Source organism: Bactrocera oleae, chromosome 6 (assembly GCF_042242935.1).
Source record: "Bactrocera oleae isolate idBacOlea1 chromosome 6, idBacOlea1, whole genome shotgun sequence".
Lineage (NCBI taxonomy): Eukaryota > Metazoa > Arthropoda > Insecta > Diptera > Tephritidae > Bactrocera > Bactrocera oleae.
The window spans coordinates 11,090,141-11,107,494 of NC_091540.1; the positions used below are offsets into that span (position 1 = coordinate 11,090,141).

Here is a 17,354-nt window from a genome sequence, read left to right on the forward strand (position 1 = left end):
AGTGGCATAAAGAGAAGGGTAAAGGCTTTGAAAATTTTATATGTAAAGCTTTAATGCATTGATTGCTTTGGCTGAATGTTTTCGCAATGGTGAAACAAGGAAATATTTTTTTTGCTTTTTTTCTATTGGATTGGTTTTTGAAGCAAGTGATATGTTTCAAGTGTTCATAAAACAAGAGGTCTTCTTGATGGTAAAATATATGGCTTCTTCTTTGAAAAATGTAATATCTTACTGCAACTTTGATACCATTAGATAATGAAAAAATCTAGTAATAAAATAATAATAATGAAACAATATAATATTTAATATATTTTAAGAATAATACTTGGCCTATCCACAGGCGCACACTTTTTTAGTTGAACAAACTTATCACCTTTTACGCTTTTTATTCAATTTGAAAGATTCACTTTAAATTTGAGCTTTGCATGAATATCTAAGGCAGTTAAAAAAAATTATAATTAAATATGCACATAAGCTCTAAAAATTCACCACACACCATGCCATAAACGCACACAAAAATATCTTTCATACTTAAGCAGAACAACTGTCGCCTGTGGCATTTAATTTACAATTTTCTCACACAACTTGTCACCTTAGCATAACTGCCAATACACACATACATACAGATACATATATATCGCTTTATACACATGTGTGTGGTAACAAATACCCGCTAGCGTTCTAGAAATATTTTAATAACAATTTTCAGACATTTTGCGCTCAGTGAGCAAAATAAATAATAATGTCGCCATTGAAACAACGCGCGACAAGTAAGCAGCCAAGCCGTTAGCTCATTGATTATGCGAAGCAAATGTTTGCCGCCGCAAAGCGTATCATTCTACCGCCAAGCCTAAGTGCTTGGTCTTACTTACAACCGCGTGCCGCATCCCGTACTCGCTTTCCCTCGCCAAAATGTTGCTTTAATTGCGCTGCTTTGTGAGACGCGACATTTCTTCAACGCTTAAGCATATTTGACATTCTTCCTTTTCGCAAAGAGCTTCCAGCAAGCTTCATGCTTTTATAAATTTGGAAGAAATAATTTTTCATAAGCGCATAAAAATGTGCATTCAATTGGAAATGAAATTAAAACTCAATTTGCAGCACACATGAGCGCGCATCCGAGAGTGCCGCCATTCGCTGCATCCATACATAGCCACGCGCTGTTGACGTATGTTTGTTACTGCAAAAGTGTGCTTTTAATTCGTTATGTTATCGGCTTTGTATGTGACAGTTCACGCCCACGCCAGCTGCGCGCGTACGCCTAACTACTTTCGTTCACTACTCGTAAGCAACGCAACTACAAACACGCACGCATACAAATGGCGCTGCCACCACTGCTAACGCATACTACTTGCGCTCACTCCAATTTACTGCTCCTCCTTCATCATCAGGCTTTGCACGCTTGACAGCGATTTTATTGTCGACATGTGCGCCTCGTCTTGCACTTGTCCAAGTACTTAAACGGTTGTACCACGAAATAGTTGGCGCTTCACTATTGGCTGCCGCGCGCGCATTTCGGTTAGTCTTCGCCAATTTGATTGCCGCAGTTGTGCGTTGAGCGATTTGTGTATGCGTAGTACGAGCGCGTTGCTGTCGAAATTAATTGCGATTTGCTGTTCTGCGCGAGGCTTGTTAAATTTTCATTTTCATTTTTTGCCTTTTCACCAGCGCTACTTAGCCAAAAACGCAAACTTATAAATTCCTGCTGTTGCGCGGGCATGCGGCAGCACTTGGGAAATTGTTACGATTTTCCCGCTTGATTTTGTGTGGAAAATGCACGCAAGGATTTTAATTTAATTAGTCGTGCAACACTGCTTGCAAGGCGCAGCATGTTGAGACGGGGCGCGGTGAAGCGCATAGCTGCAGCTGCGCCGCGTCTAGTACTGCGTTACTGCTTAACAGCTTCGAGCGCTATTTCATTTCAACATTTCGCACAACTATTACTAATTTCTGTTTTATTTTCTGGTTAGCGCATTTTCTTTGCTTTTTCATTAAGTTTTCATCTCTGCTGCGCTTGCGAATAGTTTGCAGCGCATTAAAGTTTGCATTTTTATTTGCCTTGGCAAATACAACTAGCAACAAGCATATAAAAGTAGAGACTAGTATTCGCAAAGTTTTGCGCTTAAGTTGCGGTATTTAGTCGAAACTTCTTATGAGGCGAAAATTTGCTTATAGCACCACAAGTGCCGCAAATGCCGCAACTGCCGCGTAACATGATAAAAATTTGCTCAAGCTCAAAACATATTAACTAATTATAATTAAAATTAATTCTATCAAAGGCAGCATACTTATTAACTGGATAAGTTATAAAGGAGAAGACACAAATCTTCTAAGTTATGAAGTTTGCTGTTTGGGCATCATTTTCCTTCGGAAAAAAAAAAGATTTCAAAACATTTTTCTTCGTTTCTTTAGAAGAAATTATTAAAAATTGTGCGCTTAAGCAGCAAAAAAGCAAAAAATCAAATGTGGGTTCGCAAGTGCCTTTTCCTTTTTGAGTGTTTTCATAGCAGTCTTCCTAGGCAAATTAATTAAAATTATTGCCGCATTTACCAATTCGTGGCTCATATTTAAAAAAGTGGGGCTTAAATGTTGATGCGTCAGCAAGAAAGCAAAATTGAAAGCAGAAAAATTAAAAATTAAAGTAGAAATTGACGAAGAAATATCCGAAGGTGTAAAAAAATCTAGAAACCAGTGATATATTTACTTCTGTTATTCAGACACTTTAATAATTGCTTGCAATAAAAATTATTAAACTAATATTTCCATAATTTTCAAAAAGAGTTATTCCTGACAAAAAACTTTACTTTTTAAATATAATAATTTGGGCTCTCAAATGCTGCTACACAACTTTCAGCACGCTATAAGTACACAACAGCATTTATAACGGTACATTATTGCCATCACGCCACCCAGCAATCCAAGCATACACCCGTAAAGCGAACTAACCAAGGGTGAGAATTATGTACGCCGCTCAATTAGACGTCTTATTAGTGCCAAATCGCAGGAGTAAGAACGTTTATTGGTGTTATTGCACCGCTGCCACAAGCCTTAACAACAACGCAGCGCTCTTCGAGTGTGGCTGCTTAACGATTCTCTTTTGGCATGCAGTCACAGCTGGGTTGCAAGCAAAAACGCAAACGCAGCAGCAATCGAATCGCAACGTATCGCTTCGAAATTAACCGCAAATCACATCAATTAGCGTTGGCATTAGAACTGATCGCATTAGCGCTGGCAGCGTAAGCAGCAGAAAAGTTGTGGCCGAGTGTTGCCATTACTACTACAGCTGCTGCTACTGTTGGTCGAAGTGTCAGCTGCGCCACTGCTTCATTGCACACGGCAAACGTCTTTAGCTCAAAGCGAGATAATTTGGCGCTGTTATTGCTGTTGTTGCTTTTGCTATTCAATTGAGTTGGTTAAACGCCCTTAATTGCAATTAAATAACACTACACTGAACTTTTGCCAAGCATGGCAAGCGCTGTTGGTTTCGGTGGAATATGAAGCCTGGTGTATTTTTAAAAGAGTTGCCAAGTGTTATTTTACTATGTGAATTGCTCGTTAGTAACAGCAGTTGAAAGAAAAATAATATTTAGCTATATAATCACATCACTAAATTATTGCGTCAATATTTTCGGTTCTATTTTTTATTTTTTTTTTTAAATTTTTTTATAAATTTTTTTATATATAATATTTTTATTTTATAACTTTATATTTTTTTTTATAATTTTATATTTTTTTTTATATTTTTATTTTATTAATAATTGCTTCTTGGCATGTGCTTAGCCTAAACTTTTTTTACAATTCTTGCTAAGCACACAATAATTTGTCTATCGTTTATACTGTTTGCTAACGGAAGGATATTAAAAAGGTCTTAATGTGGTCAACACTTAACTGTTTAGAATTACCACTTACAAATTCCCAAACACTCACAGTTAAAGCTTCGCTATCCAAACTCACTAATTGGTTTATGTACAAAACTCTTGCAGTTCTGCAACCAATCTAAGCTCAACGTTACCGTACCGTTTTATGAGTTATCGAGCAATTAATGTGTTGGCTCAAGCAAAGTTTTCGCAAAACTTTTCCACAACAGCCACCAAAAACAACAAACACACATCGCTGTTTTTGAAAAAAAGCATAGCTTTGTTTTGTAAATCGAACATTTAACGTTTAAGTTGAGTTACAACCACAAATGCGCACATCATTTTTTTTTTTGTGTTTTGTTATTTTAGCCAAATTGCTCATTCACCCACGAAAACTGCTGCCTCAAATGCTGACTAAGTAGTAAATCAAATTTCACTTTATTTTTTTGCGCCTCTCACCACCAACACTTATGAGTAATTTAAGTTGGGTTCTGCAAAAGTTGTCTTGCCGCACTTTTGCCACGCTCAAACTGATTTCTACTTACTATTTTGTGGGCGCATCAGAAACCTGGCCTTATGTGCGTTGTAATGCTCTTGTATGTATATGTGCGTACTGCGTTAAGTGTAAAATATTGCCAGTTTTTGTATTAACTGTAGTTGGAAAAGTTTATACTTTTAGCACGGCTTTGTATTCGTAGTTTTTAATTAGCCACACATCCCCAACTTTGCTAGCAACAACACTTTGAACGCGTTTTCATTGCTTTTAGTACTTTCTGCCTTCATTTGCAGCCAACTTGATTGTATAAATTCTGACAGCTGTCAATTTTCCGTCATGCCATCTCTTTCACGCCAACGCGCCTTTCCTGCTGCCTTGCATTCGAAGAACTTGCACGTTTCTCACGTCTCTAATTACCACGTTCATCGTAGGCGGAGAGAGATATTGATATTTGAAAGAAAAAAAAAAATATTGTCATTTGATGTCAGGTACTGTCATTAGTTTTCAAAGTTTTTAATTGACTGCTGCAATGAAAAAATAATTGACCTCATTTGTGAAAATTGACAGCAAAGTGCGTGGTGAAAGTTTTGATTATTGCGATTTATGCTGCCACTCGGCAGTGCGGTACTGCGGACGTCTAATTGCGGTACTGTATTGAATGTCTACACTTTCGAAGAAAAGAACATTGGAAAAGGTATAAATTATAGAGGTGTTAATTATTGACTTATGAAAAGTTTTAACTGTAAAAAGTTATTGATTGCTTGAGGATAAGCATAGGCCACGGCTTCCACAGCGTGGAAATTTATAAATATTAAATTTGCAATAAAAAAAGTTATTAGTTTTTACTTAAAAAAATTCGCCTTGCTCAAAATTATATATTTTCGACAAGCTTTGTCAAAAATATGTATTTAAAAAATAATATAATTTAACATTGCCAACGCAAAATTATATATAATCAAATACAGTGCTGCCACACTGAATGTGTAATCCGTTTTTAAAGTGTGAATATGTCGCCGCAAGTAAAAATTACTTTGCCAAACTATTTGCAAACACAAATAGTGCATAAGTAAGCGTTAGAACTTTAAAGAAGAGCGCCCAAAACTATGCAACATTTCGCACAGTCGCTCACACAGACACTTAATGGACCAAAGTAATTGCGTAGCCAAAAATGCTAGCACATTTTACTTTATATATGAATATGAAAATCTATGTATGAGTTTGTGTATGTGTGTGAAATTGCAGCACACAGAGGCACTGCAGTGGCAATGCGCCAAAGCCGTAAGATTTTAATTATTCACGCATGCATAAGTAACTTGAACACGTTTCGGCAATAAAATTTCAACAGTTGAGAAGTTACAACCAACAAAAAAACCAAAGCAAACTATTCTTAATGTGTGCGAAATAGATATGAGACTGCAATAGACAGACACGCAAATTTTCCAAAAAACCAAACCAAAAAAACCAAAAAAAAAAGCTTAAAATTACACAAACGTTAGACATTCAAATGCGAATGCACTTAAATGAAACTTAACTGGTATTTTATGGCTCTGCAAGTACGCTCTTTTGCACTTATTTAAAATCTTGACGGCGAATAAGACGCACAAATGCTACAACACGCTCGACTTTTTATTTGCATTGCAGCTTACACATCAACTACATAGGCACATACGTGCATATATACATATGAATTTAATATAATATATATGTCTGCAGCGTCGGCTTAAAGCATTTGTATAGCGGATAGTCGCTGGTTGGCTGAAGTGCGATAAAACTTTGTCTCGACACCCAAAAACTATTTGTATGCCAATGGATTCGCACAAAATATGATACAGTATCCTATAAAATATATTACTTGCATAGAAAAAATAGTTAAATGTCTAGCATAACAGTTATGCATGCGTGCAAGTATATGTGCGTTGCATATGTGTGTGTGTGTGTGTCTGCGTGTGTGGGCTTAGCACAACCGCAGACCATGACATTGGCAGCAAAAATGGCAATAATGTCGAGCAGACAGTAAAAATCCCCAAAATATATCGTGGCTTGGTAAATGTAAAAGTCATGTTATTGCGGTGATATTGCATTCTACTGATAGAAAATTTGCTTGCTTTAAGTGTAGCTATGCATATACATATTGAATACACTTTGTCTGTGATTGTGTACGCAAATGATTCAAATGAAATTTTACAAAATTTTTGTTTGCTCATTTTATATAATACTTGTACATATATATAATTGTGGTTGTATGTCAATGTTGTACCGTAGTCTAGTTACTTTTGCCTTTATATTATCTGGTACAACTGTTACTAACACTGCTTGTTTGGGCAGCCGCAGCCTTAGTATGATATATGGACCACAAAAATACGATTGTCGGCAGATATTTTACCCAAGCTGATTTAATGGCGAAACATGGTGTTTTAAATATTTTAATTTTAGAATAAATAGTGAAAGCAAATTTGTTACTCATTCTTAAAAGCGAAGCGTTCTGGTGTACCATAGCGTATGAGTAACATTTTGATATGTAATTAAACAAAGCAACATAATTAGTATACAAATTATATTAAAAAAGTTAGAAAAACATAAAAGAATCATAAAGATTCAATAACTATTTAGTATACCCTACGTATGTCATGATAATAGCTAAAATTTCCGTCGCTATTTCGCTTGTTAGAGCTTAGTATGAGGTTTGAAAGATTATTCGGGGGCGCGACACTAGCCTAGTTTTAGTAGTTTTTAAGAGATCTAACTGATATTAGGAATTAATTGTTTATAAAATCAAAACTTTTATCAAACGGGTTGTAATAACGGAGTGGCAGTCAAGCGCGGTACTATGAACTGAGATATGTTTGGGTAATTTCATGTCAAATCGACAAATAGTGGTACGCGACCCCCACCGATTCGAATGAATTTTGGTGGAAAGTTTTGTCTTATCATAAAACGAAGTTCTGCCAAAGGAATTTTTTTTTTAATTTTCCCGAAGAGTTTATTTATTTAATATTTCAGAAACTACTGTATATTAAATAAAGAACGCTGGTACGTTTTCAGAGGTCACTTAGAGGTATGAGAAAAAATTAGTTTGAAAACAAATTTTAAAAATTAAAAAAATTTTCATTTTTCAAAATCGTAAAAAGTAACCAACATCGAAAAATTTTATCCTACAAAATGTTTGTATTATACCTCTAACTTATCTAACAAAATTCTGAAATTTTCAGAGGGGTGTTCTTTTTCGTTTCAAAGGTATGAATATTTGTATTTTGGTAAAATAGTTTTTTTCTATTTTATCAACTTTTTATAATTTAAAATATTTCTCTAATGTTAATGGGTTGTTAACATAATATTAAATAAAAATAAAAAAAAGCTTACATAAATAAAAGATTTTATTTTTATTTTATATATAATATAAATCATGTGTCATTTTATTTATTTTCAAGCTATTTTCGCCTACTTTACGCCAAATGTTAACTCATAGCTACTTTGCATATTGATATTTTCTTAATTTTCTGCTTTTCAAATTGACTTTGCTGACTCTTACTACAGCATACTATGGTCCACTCTCCAACTACTAAATATTATATATATGCTGAAAATAAATATTTTCTCCATTTTCTTTGCTTCGCCTTTTAAACAACTCATTTTCATTTCATTAACCACACTTAATTTTGCTTATAGCAAAACTCATTCAGTTATTCACTTACACATACAAGCAACAACTTTGACTATCACTGCTCGTGCCGTCAAACGGCAGGAGCATATTGCGCTTACGACAGCCCTCAGAATTCAAGTATAAAATTATCTTTGTATGTGTATTTGTATTGTCTACTCATGCTCTCAATCACATAACATTACATGTATTTAAACTATTATAAGTTGGCATGAAATGTTATCGATATTGAATTTCCACTTGATCGCTCGTACGCCTAGTAGACAGACGCAGACATGCTGAAGACAGACAGACAGATTTCCGTTGTTGCGTGTCTTTTGTCTGCGCCAACATGCATTGGCAGACCGCGCGCGTGTTCACTCTTAACGAAAGCACACCAACGTCACTTATATACATACATATATATATACATATATACATATATATTATAAAAAATATATATATTATATATATATATGTGTATGCGCATATAAAGCATACTTGGTTATCAGGATATAGCGTCGACATTACACGCAGGCAACCAACTCATTGCCATTCGCCGTTTTGATTTTCAGTCTCGAACTTTTTGCGTTTCCCTGTTGCGGTTTCTTCGTTGCTTTAATTTATTTTTATTTTCTGTTACTACTCCCATTTTTGTTGGGTACATCACATAATCGAATTATCATCATGGCGTCAACAAATGATTTGTTTCTGCTGCGCAACATTATCCAGGGAATACAAGGGTTTTTTTTTAGTAGCTCTCGCCTGCCCGCTCAATGACATTACTTACTGTAGCACTTCTTCTTCATTTTTTTCCATTTGACTTCGTCCAGTGTCGCAACACCACCAGCCTTCCGCTACCACCGTTGCCATTTTTGTTTGATTACAAATCCGTTTGATTCGTAGTGATATATGCATGTATTAGTATGCACGCACACATGCACAAGTGTGCGGGTTAAGGGATAAAAATAGAGCGTTTCATTTGGCAAATTTTTGCATACAATTTCGACTTTTTACACACACTCGCTGACGCACACGTTTACATGTACGCTGCGCTGCGCCCTCACCCTCGCTTTGAGGTTATGTTCGTTGTCAGTTCGTTTATCCTTTTGCGCAAATCCTTTTATACAAATGAAATTTGAGCCAAAAAGGCGATAAGCAGCAGTCGCCGTGCCGCACCGAAAATGCCAAAAGCTAACGCTGTGCTCTGTCGCCATATTGGGGTCCGTTGACGCAGTGTCGCTGTCATCTAAACGCCGACGTAACACATTTACATATGTATATCGCAACGCCATGTCTTCTACTGCAGCCTTTTGTTCTTTAAGCACAACTTCAATCACCAGTCCATGGCAGGCAAGTCAGTTGCAAATCCTAACGCTGACGCTGTCCTGTCCCTGACATTAACACGCAGCAAAAGGACTTCAATGGGCAGCGACGCGTTTCTTTTTTTTTGCTTGTCGCTTTAATGCTTTACTTTCTTTTTTCAAGCATTTGTATTTCTTTTTATAGTAGTTTATTTGCTTATGCGGCTATTCAGTTGCGGCTGTAGCTTGTTCGTTAAGGAAATCGAGAATGGAGAATTAGGTGTGATTTTAATGGTCGCCAGTGTTGTCGCTTAGTTCCTTTTTTGCTAACGGTCCCTTCGCTTTTCACTGGCTTCTGATTACATTTGCTATATTTTCGGGTTTTGTTGCTATTTGTTGTTGGCTTGGTTACTTTTTATGGTTTAGCTTTACAACTACAAGTTGGCATTTTTACGGTGTGTTTCATGGTCAAATGATTTAATTGATTTTAGTTAATGTCCCTTTTATTTCACTTCTTTTGTGTTGACTATAATCCTTGCATTGCTAATGTGATAAAAAATACCGTTATCCTTATAGAGCACAAAGCAAAGAAATGTACAAACATATATTTAATGTCGGGATTAAATCCAAGGATTTTAAAAAAAATTGCAAAAAGAGCTGAAAAAAATCTTCAGATATATTCCAGAAAATAACATTTAATGTGTGAATTTCTTTCTTTATAGTTAACCTATCGAATATCACTAAAGTCGAAGATATACAAGTCACCGAACTGTATGCAATGCCATTTGTAGGTTCATATCCCGACCGAGAGAGAATAAAAAATTCTAGAAAATTACCTCACGTAACACCCTGTAAAAGCTTGGGAATATATTTTTTGTTCATAAATCTGCAACACCAATACGGCTTTAGAACTGCAAAGCCTTCTCTCTTACGAATAGCACGAAGACACGCACTGAAAATCTTAGAAAAAGCTTAAAAGCTTTAAAAGCCGATCAATGCAATTTATAGCAATAAAGCCGTTATTATGCAGCAAATAAAATCTAACAGTGGACTTTCTAGAATTTTTGTTTTACATTCTAGATATAAACATATAAAGCCTTGAATTATCTCATAAATTATTTCGACCAATTTTTCCTTGCAGATATCAACAAAGGTTCACCCATCGATTATAAAAGCGGCTCGGCCTGCTCAACACCTACAAAAGACACACTCAAGGGTTACGAGCGCAGCACGAATAATTGCATGGGACCCGTGCTTCCACCGCGCAGCGTTATGAGCGGCCTGCCTGCGCACCACTACTCAACACCGATGAATTTCCGCAAGGGTTTGGCGGCGCGCTGGCACCGCTGGCGGTGTGCGCTCAATATATGTTTGGCGGTATTTGCGTTACTCGGCTTGATTTCAATAGTTCTATATGGTAAATCCACAGCAACACTCTCCATCTTACATTGTTATAGCACGCACTTTAATTGATTTTCATTTAGGTTTTATTATTATATTTTCTTGCTTTTCTTTAATTAAAATGATTTTAATTAATGCTCATTTATTCACTTCAACATTTCTTCTCTCTTTCTCTTACTCTCTCTCTTTGCAACCTCACTTCGCTCAGTATCCGGTGTATTACACTTATCCATGGACGAACCACGCACAATTCTAGTCGGCAATGAGGCATCCGAAGTGACGGCCGCCAAAAGCACTAACACGGATCTAACGAAATTCGGACAACCCACCACGGTCACAGCATCAACGGCAACCTCATCGCTCTCCTCGATATCGGCATCGCAAGCGGCAGCAGCGCAGGCAGCCAGCGGTAGCGCTGACTTGTTGGGCAATGGTGGCGGCGGCGGTGGCACCTTGCCATCATCGACCGCCTACCAATCACCAGCATCTGCGTCGTCGGCAATAGCTGCTATTGGTACGACCGGCGCCATTGCCTCGTCACCCTCGTCATCGTCGCTGGCAAATGCCAATAATGGAGGTAATTATTTTGAAGTTTTAATTATTTTTAAATGAGTTTCACTTGCTGGCGCTAAGTATGACGTTGAATCGGCGTTGCAAACGAAAGCGCTGAGTATAGACTCAGCGCAAGCGAAATCAACGAATAACGGTATAATGAAAATCAGTAAAAAGTGTATGCCAAGTGATGACATAGACAGTGAAGGTGGGGCTTGTAGACATTGTCTATTGCGAAAACAAAAACAGAAAAACATCGACAGCCAAAGTTTAGGCAAAATCAAATGAATAAATTGTCACTTGAGCAGTGTTAACCAGCAAGTGCGCCCCATTCCGGCGCTACGGATCGTCTAGCCTGACGTTGTCTGCTACATAGAAGCGCGCTACACTGCTTTGGTGTGGCTGACTCACTTGACACTCTCATTATTGTTGCCAAAGGATCAGTTATTGTGCAGCCAAAAAAAAATATGCTTATTTTCTATGCTTTTCCCATTCGATGAGTTTCGATTCATTTGTTTTCGCCTTTTAATTTTTATTTATTTATTCAACGCCGTCTGTTGTTGACACTTTCGACAAAGTTGTTTAACCATAAATAGACCACGACAATGGCGACAAAAGCGAAGAATGCAAACACACAAAAAAAGAAAAAAAGCGAAATGTGTTGTAGTTGTTTACAAAAAAAAAGCATCTCAGTAAATATGCGACAGGATGCAGCGGCATTGCAATTACAGGTCAACTTTGTAAGCCGGAAATTGACGCCGGGAAGTTGAGACTGCAAGAAAACTGACTGCATAACTGGGATTTCAAAAAGTGAGATTACGCTTTATTCACGTATTTCCACTCGTTTTCATCTGCTCTCTTTCGAATTAAATTTCTCTGTTGAAAATAAATTAGTTTTCTGTATTTGAAGGCGCCGAAATTTCGTAATTTAATGCTAATTGAAGATGCTGCAAATTGCTATTGAGGTAATAGCCAAGTAAATCATGCCTAAAATGTATGCTCAAGGCGTGTTCACACTATTGGAAAAGTAATTAAAGCACAATAACGGAATAATTTTAAGTTATGCAGGTTTTCCTCGAATATTTCACGATTTGCATTGATAATGGATATAGCATCTTTGCTGTCTAAATAATTCATAAAATGAATAAAAAAGATATATAATATATCCGTCTCACACCAGCGCGCTTTATGGTATTTTCTAAACATCTGCGCTCTCACTAATTTCATTTTTTACGCCATAAACGCGTGATTACTCAAATTAATATCGAAAATTATACACAAAGTCATTAGAAGTAAAACACGCAAATTAAATCAAATCAGATATGAGTGCAATCAGTGCGAATTGAATATGAAAAGCGGCAGCAAATAGTACAGTCAGTAAATGCCGCTGCACACTCACTTGCCTGCAGTTCATGAATATATTATTATTATTACAGCGTTAGCCAAGAAGCACAAATCTCTTAACATATTTTCAAAACACAGTCTAAAAGAATCTACACAATAAGCAATAAGCAAACCGACATTTAGCGTGGTTAACGTTTGGTTACGCCTGGCGCACTTGATTCCCTTGACGCGCTTTTGATTTCTTTCACTTTTCGTGCTTACAGCGACGCAATTTTTCGGGCGGCATTGCACTCATTGGTAAAATCGCATTAAAAACAGATTTGACACTGAATTTAGGCGCGTAGATTACACCAGGGCCCCCCTCCCTTTCACTGTCTAAAAGCATTAACATAATTTGTGTAATTCGAAGCGAGCGCCACCTACCAAATCTAAAAGAAATATTCATTAGTATCATAGGCTGATAAGAAGTTATGGGAAGGCGTTTTATTTAATTAAGGCGCATCTTATAGAAAAATAAATATTAGAAAAAAAAAACTGTAAAACCAAATGTTAGGTTAATTGCTATGAAAATTTGTTTAAAAAATCCTGCGCCGTTGTCTCTAGACATTAGAAACGAAGTGCTACCTATGCTAGATATACTTGCCGCCTGGCCATTCCATGAGCGCGGCAACGCATACACGATACAACAAAAATGGCAGCAACAAACAAAGGCTAGCTCAGCAACAGGGACACGCCTGTCCTACGGTACACAACGATACGAACGACAACGACAGCAACAGCAGCAACGAAATAGTGATGGCGTAGCGGTAGGGACGTCTAGCAGTGACAAGTGGCAGTGGCAGAACTACCGGCAAAATACATATGAACAGCAAAAACCGAAGCAACAACAACCGTTGGTAAAAGTCCAAACGCCATTCAACGCCATGCGGCAACAACATGGCGCGCGAAAAAAGCGTTATCGTCGAAGTTTAATGACAGACCAAACTTTTGAAAGCATCGACTTAATTACGAGAACGCATACGAGGGATGATGATGAAATGAAAGCGTACAAGCATGATATAAACAGCAAGTATAATAGCAAACATAAATTGGAGAACGGCAATAGCTTCAGTGTTGATAAGGCAAAGGACAACAGCGACGATAGCAACGGCGACGACAGTGAACTGTTAACTGTTGGCAACAGCGAGATTGCTGACAGCTTTGTAGTTACTCAAAAGACAATACCAAAGGCTGTGGAGTTGAAGTTGACTAACGAAGAGGTGATTGAGTTGATGGCGCAACCAGCAGGTGTGCGAAATTTTGTAGCTACAAATGCGACGAGTAAAGCGAATAAGCTAAAGGAAAGTAATACAGCAACGTTTGCTGAGCAAGAGCACAATAGGAATCGAACGCAGCCTACAGCAAGCGCTGAAAGCAATAAAACGGTGCAGACAACGGAAGCTAAAATGCGCTGTCTCACGACAGCAACATCAAGCGCGCCACATAAATCTCAAAAGCTGCCGCTGTCTAATACACAAACTGCAAGTAATTATGCTGTCAACGCGCTGAGCAATAAAGCAACTGAACTGTTACAGCAGTATAAAAATATTGCTGAAGCGCAGACTGATTATGACAAGAATAATAGTAATAGCATGCCCAACAGTAACCGAACACCAAGGCGCTTCAATATATCCGCGACACAAACTTTGCAAATCAATAACCTATTAAATCTCAATCAAAACCTTAATGATGACAAAGATATTGCCGCCGCTGCCTTCGTCAACACCGCTCCGACTGGTGTTAAAGGCGCGCCAGCCCAAACGTCTGGCAGTGAAATTGTTGCTGCTGCCAAGACTTCCGTTTCCGATGATGTGTCTGATGGGCAACAGTATGATGCGACATTGACGACAATTGCCAAAGTTTTGTCAAAGGCTTTTAGGGATAAAAATAATGAAGTAGCAAATTTGACAAGCGACGACGAGCCAAACGCCACGTGCAAAAATGATGATGACAAAACATACGCAGCAAACACAACAAAATGTGATGATGCGACTACAAAGTTGGTTGAGGAGAATACCATTAAAAACGATTCTACAACAGCAACAGCAACAGCGTCGCACCCAAATATTGACCTCACGACGATTGACAACCGTGATATATTTGATGGTGATATTGATTATGTTGAAGGTGACACGCAACGTGAAGTAAGCGACTCTCATGCGGAATTTGTTAACATAGTCGATGAAATTGGTTTTAAAGCGGCGACTGAAATTAATGAGATATCGATTACAAAAGGCGCGACACCGCGCGTGAATGTAGTAAGACTGCGCGCTAAGCGCATAGAAGAAACGATTGAAGAAGAAGCACAAATAGCTGCCTATAAGCAAGTAAAAAGCAATTTGCGTGTTCGTAAAGCGAACGAACCGAGGCATATTAAAACGCTTAGGAAGCACTTTGGACGCCCAATACACACGCCCGTCTTACTAACGCCTGCGGCTGTACAGTTTCTCAATGTAGTTATTGATGATGATAGTCAAATTGACAGGCCACCAGTAGAAGAAGAACAACGCGAAATGCAGGAAAAAGTGAGCGACAATAAAGCCGGCATAAGGGCTGTGCAAATTGGCAAAAACATCGCCATAAGTGATAAAAATAAAATAGAAGGTAATCCGACAAAAAAATTCGAAAATAATGTGAGTCAGAATAAACGCTATGCGGGCGCGCAAGAAACTACAACGCAGCGACAAGAATTTGATGCGGCAAATTATTATCAAATCAATCGTCATAATAGCGCAACCGACAACGCGTTGAGCGATAGTGAAAGCGATACCAACGAAGCTGCAACTGATGATAACAATAATGAGCGTGATTTGGTTGACAGCTATGATGATGTCGGCTATGACGCGCGGACGCAAGCCACACCAGCGGCCACAGACACGTCAAGTGTCATAAAAATTGATAAATCCGAATTGAATGAGCAAAAAGAGTTGCAGCGCGCAGCATATGACGATGTAGATACACGCACGGAAACAAGTGCTACCGACGGAGCGTGGCAGACGGGGAGAGCGGTGACTGAAAGCGAACTGGAAATTAAGCTAAACGAAAGTCAAATGCAAAGTGGACGTGCAGCAATGATTGAAAAACACACAGCGATAGTTAGTGTTGATGCTGAGACAACAACAGCAGCAAAAGTAATGATAACAGCTGATGAACGACAAATGATGGAGATAAATGAGCGAGCGTCAGTGGCTAGGCAAGAAGCTGGTAAAAGCGACAAGCAACTAGCGGTGGACGCAAGGGGCGTACAAAAAAGTAATGTAGTGGTTTTGAGTTATGAAAGTAAAAGGAAAGGAGATTTGCTGCCACCAGAAAATGTTGAAGATGATAGCGTCTCAGCGGAAGAAGAAGCAGACATCGTAATGATAAGGACAACGTCAGAGCACACACAAATGAACGACAATCAAGCTGAGGAAACAGATGCTGCAGAAACAACAAAAAAACTGAGTAACAACAACGTAAAGCAGCGGATATCTAGTGAAGTTGAAGCTCAAGCGCATACAACAACAATGCAACCAACCAATTTAAGCGGAAATCAAAAAATTGCGTCACGAGCTGTAGTTGATGAAAGCAACTCGGCAGACGAGCTGATGCTTAATGACGGTTTAATGCCGCAGCACAACAACAAACACGCTAGAAACCACAATGCACCCGAAAACATAATCAAACGCAATAGTAATTTCAATGCAAACTCCCACGCTTACGCACCCAGCAATGACGACCAGCGTCTCATTGCTGAACCCAATGCGGACGACATAGATATTATCAAATTAGAGGACACACATTCGAGCGAGGATGAAATTTATAAAACCATCGAGGGTGTAGCCAACGGCAGCGCGCATGAGAAGCCGAAGTACATATACGGTAAACGTAAAGAAATTATCACTAGTCGGCCGCCGAAATATGCAACGCATGCAGAAAATGAAGTACTCAAAGGAGGTGTAGAGACCAATGCCGCCAACAGTTACGCTGACAAATTGCCACCCTTTCCGCTCAAGGCGCCCATAGTAAGTGAAACATATGATCCGCCGAGTAAGCACATACTCGTGAATGTTACGATCGCCACCGAAGGTGATAGCAACTCGGTGTATACGCTACATGTAGCCGTACCCATCGGTGGACAGTCGCACGATCTGCAAGAGGTGCTAACACATGAACGTCTAAAAGCGACACAGCATGAACTAGTTGAGGCACCAACGAATCTACACGACACACATGCCAATGAGCAATCGCCAATCAGTCCTTATTGCATACCCGAACCACCACCACCCATACCGGAATGCCCTTGCAAATGCGTTGACTTCTTACCGGTAACCGAAGCGGTTCACCCTGTTGACAACGAACAACACTTTGTGCCATTAGAGCATCTTGATGTCACCGCAAGCTTTGTTCACACTGCCACTGCTACCGCAACGACCACAGCGCCGAACAGTACCGACAATTTCATTCATCCACCATTCTCACCAATTGCTACAACCACAGCATCTATGTTAACTAATACCACTGTTAATGCCACTGAAGATTCTTTCATTTCAACAACTACCACTGCTACATTTACTAATTTGCTTGGTATTGATGCAGCTCAAGCTGCCAGTGTTGATGATCATGTTGTTATTGGTGATGGCAGCAAAATTGCATGTCCTGATGTTATGCCTATTCTGATACTTGAAGGTGATTGTTTTTAATGGTTTATGGTGACTAAATAGTACTAACACCTTACATCGACC

General features: G+C 38.4%; 1 protein-coding gene across 8 annotated transcripts in view; it reads left to right on the plus strand.

Annotated features, from left to right (window-relative positions):
• The window catches only part of Ten-m (teneurin transmembrane protein Ten-m), a 321,925-nt gene that overhangs the window by 289,121 nt on the left and 15,450 nt on the right, over positions 1-17,354 (plus strand). For 7 of the 8 annotated variants that reach the window (XM_036360877.2, XM_036360878.2, XM_036360879.2 and 4 more), the window contains 3 exons: positions 10,436-10,711; positions 10,904-11,272; positions 13,195-17,298. In XM_036360877.2, the coding sequence (XP_036216770.2) occupies positions 10,436-10,711; positions 10,904-11,272; positions 13,195-17,298 (4,749 nt within the window). The remainder of the gene's footprint in view (positions 1-10,435; positions 10,712-10,903; positions 11,273-13,194; positions 17,299-17,354) is intronic. The other variant, XM_070112068.1, reaches the window with a different exon arrangement.